Source organism: Anastrepha obliqua, chromosome 2 (genome assembly GCF_027943255.1).
Source record: "Anastrepha obliqua isolate idAnaObli1 chromosome 2, idAnaObli1_1.0, whole genome shotgun sequence".
In the NCBI taxonomy this organism is placed as follows: Eukaryota; Metazoa; Arthropoda; class Insecta; order Diptera; family Tephritidae; genus Anastrepha; species Anastrepha obliqua.
The window spans coordinates 47,413,035-47,414,873 of record NC_072893.1 but is presented as its reverse complement, the minus strand read 5'-3'; the positions used below and the strand labels follow the sequence as shown (position 1 = coordinate 47,414,873).

Sequence of the window (1,839 nt, the reverse complement as noted above, 5' to 3'; positions counted from 1 at the left end):
AACAAGTATGTTATGAGGCTGTTGCAATTCGTTCGATGCTGCACCTTCACTACTGACATAATCTACCATAATTTGAACCAGTTTTGCCCCAAGTTAACTTCACAAAGTTCATCGGAAGATACACATCGAAAGACGCCAAAAACGCCCAAAGAGTCAAATGGAAATGAAAAAAGTCATAGAGTGTGGCTTTGCCGGCTGATTATATTTGACCATAGCTTGTTTTTATTTTTTCTTTATTTTCTGTTACACATAAGCGTTTGGTCACCTCTGCGTCTATGCATATCAAACGGTGTCTATTGCTGCGAATTTGTTGTTAACGATGGCGGGTCGATTGCAACAAATACTTTCGTTTTCTTTTTTCTTTTTACCGTCATTGGAGAGCGCAGCTACGGGCATCACTCCACATCACATCGTACGTTGATGGTATATAAAGTTGGTGGATGACACTGGAAAGCCATCAGTAACTCAGTTCTCTTCACTACTACTGGTGTTTGGTTAACTTCGTCTACCTACTTGCACGTAGCATATTTAAGCTTAGCCTACAACAAAATGAAGGTAGAAACATCAATATGCATCCTTCTTTGACGGTCTAAGTGCGGAGGATTATCGATTACTAAACGCTTTTTTCGTTTTCTCTTTTGTAGATTTTCGTTTGCGTTTTAGCTGTGGTGGCCACAGCCCAAGCAGGTTTGCTGGGAATTGGTGGTGGTGGCGGTGGCGGCGGCGGTTACTCATATGGAGGTGGCGGCCATGGCGATCATGGCGGTCATGGTGGCTTTGATGGTGGCTACGGCGGCGGCGGTCATGGCGGACACGGTGGCGGCGGCGGTGGTCACGGTGGTGAGGTCAAAATCATTAAGGTTATCAGTGACGGTGGAGATGGCGGCCATGGCGGTCATGGCGGTCATGGCGGTCATGGTGGTCATGGTGGTCATGGTGGCTTTGATGGTGGCTACGGCGGCGGCGGCCATGGCGGACACGGTGGCGGCGGCGGTGAAGTCAAAATCATCAAGGTTATCAGTGACGGTGGAGATGGCGGTCATGGCGGTCATGGTGGTCATGGTGGCTTTGATGGTGGTTACGGCGGCGGCGGCCATGGTGGCCTTGATGGTGGTTACGGCGGCGGCGGCCATGGCGGGTTTGGCGCTTACGGCTCTAGCGGCGAATTGAAAATCGTCAAAGTCATCAACGGCGGCAGCGGCGGCGGCGGCGGTGGCGGTCATGGTGGTCACGGTGGATACAGCGGCGGTGGTGGTCATGGTGGACACGGTGGATATAGCGGCGGTGGCGGTCATGGCGGCCATGGCGGTGATGTCAAAATCATTAAAGTTGTGCACGAGGATGGCGGTTATGGCGGTATCGGTGGCGGTTATGGCGGCGGTGGCTTTGATGGTGGATACGGCGGTGGCCATGGAGGTCATGGAGGTCATGGCGGTCATGGCGGTCATGGTCATGGCGATGGCGGTGCTGGTGGAGAAGTTAAAATTATCAAGGTCATCAGTGATGGCGGAGCGGGCGGCTTTGATGGCGGCTACGGCGGCGGCGGCTATGGCGGCGGCTTTGGTGGCGGCTATGGTGGCGGTGCAGGAGGTTGGGCCGCTGGCGGCGGTGGCTGGGATTAAGCGCTTTAATTGCCATAAAGCATTTGTATATAATTAAGTGACAGCGCGCAGCCTTTTGCCAATGCCATAGACTGAGACTGATAAACGCATTTCCTGGTTGCGCTCTGCACAACTCTCCTATACCTCACCACTTCTACTACTTCTCCACATCTGTACGAGTTTCAGCAGCTGATATGGACACTAATGCTGTTCTGTTAGTTGCGTGTGAGGTGCCATT

General features: G+C 52.3%; 1 protein-coding gene across 1 annotated transcript; it reads left to right on the top strand.

Annotated features, from left to right (window-relative positions):
• Positions 1 to 549: 549 nt before the first annotated feature.
• On the top strand, positions 550 to 1,622 carry LOC129238123 (uncharacterized). Its single transcript, XM_054873162.1, has 3 exons — positions 550 to 555; positions 645 to 957; positions 1,033 to 1,622. Exons 1-3 carry the CDS (start codon positions 550 to 552, stop codon positions 1,620 to 1,622), a joined length of 909 nt encoding a protein of 302 aa, XP_054729137.1.
• The last annotated feature ends 217 nt before the right edge of the window (positions 1,623 to 1,839 follow it).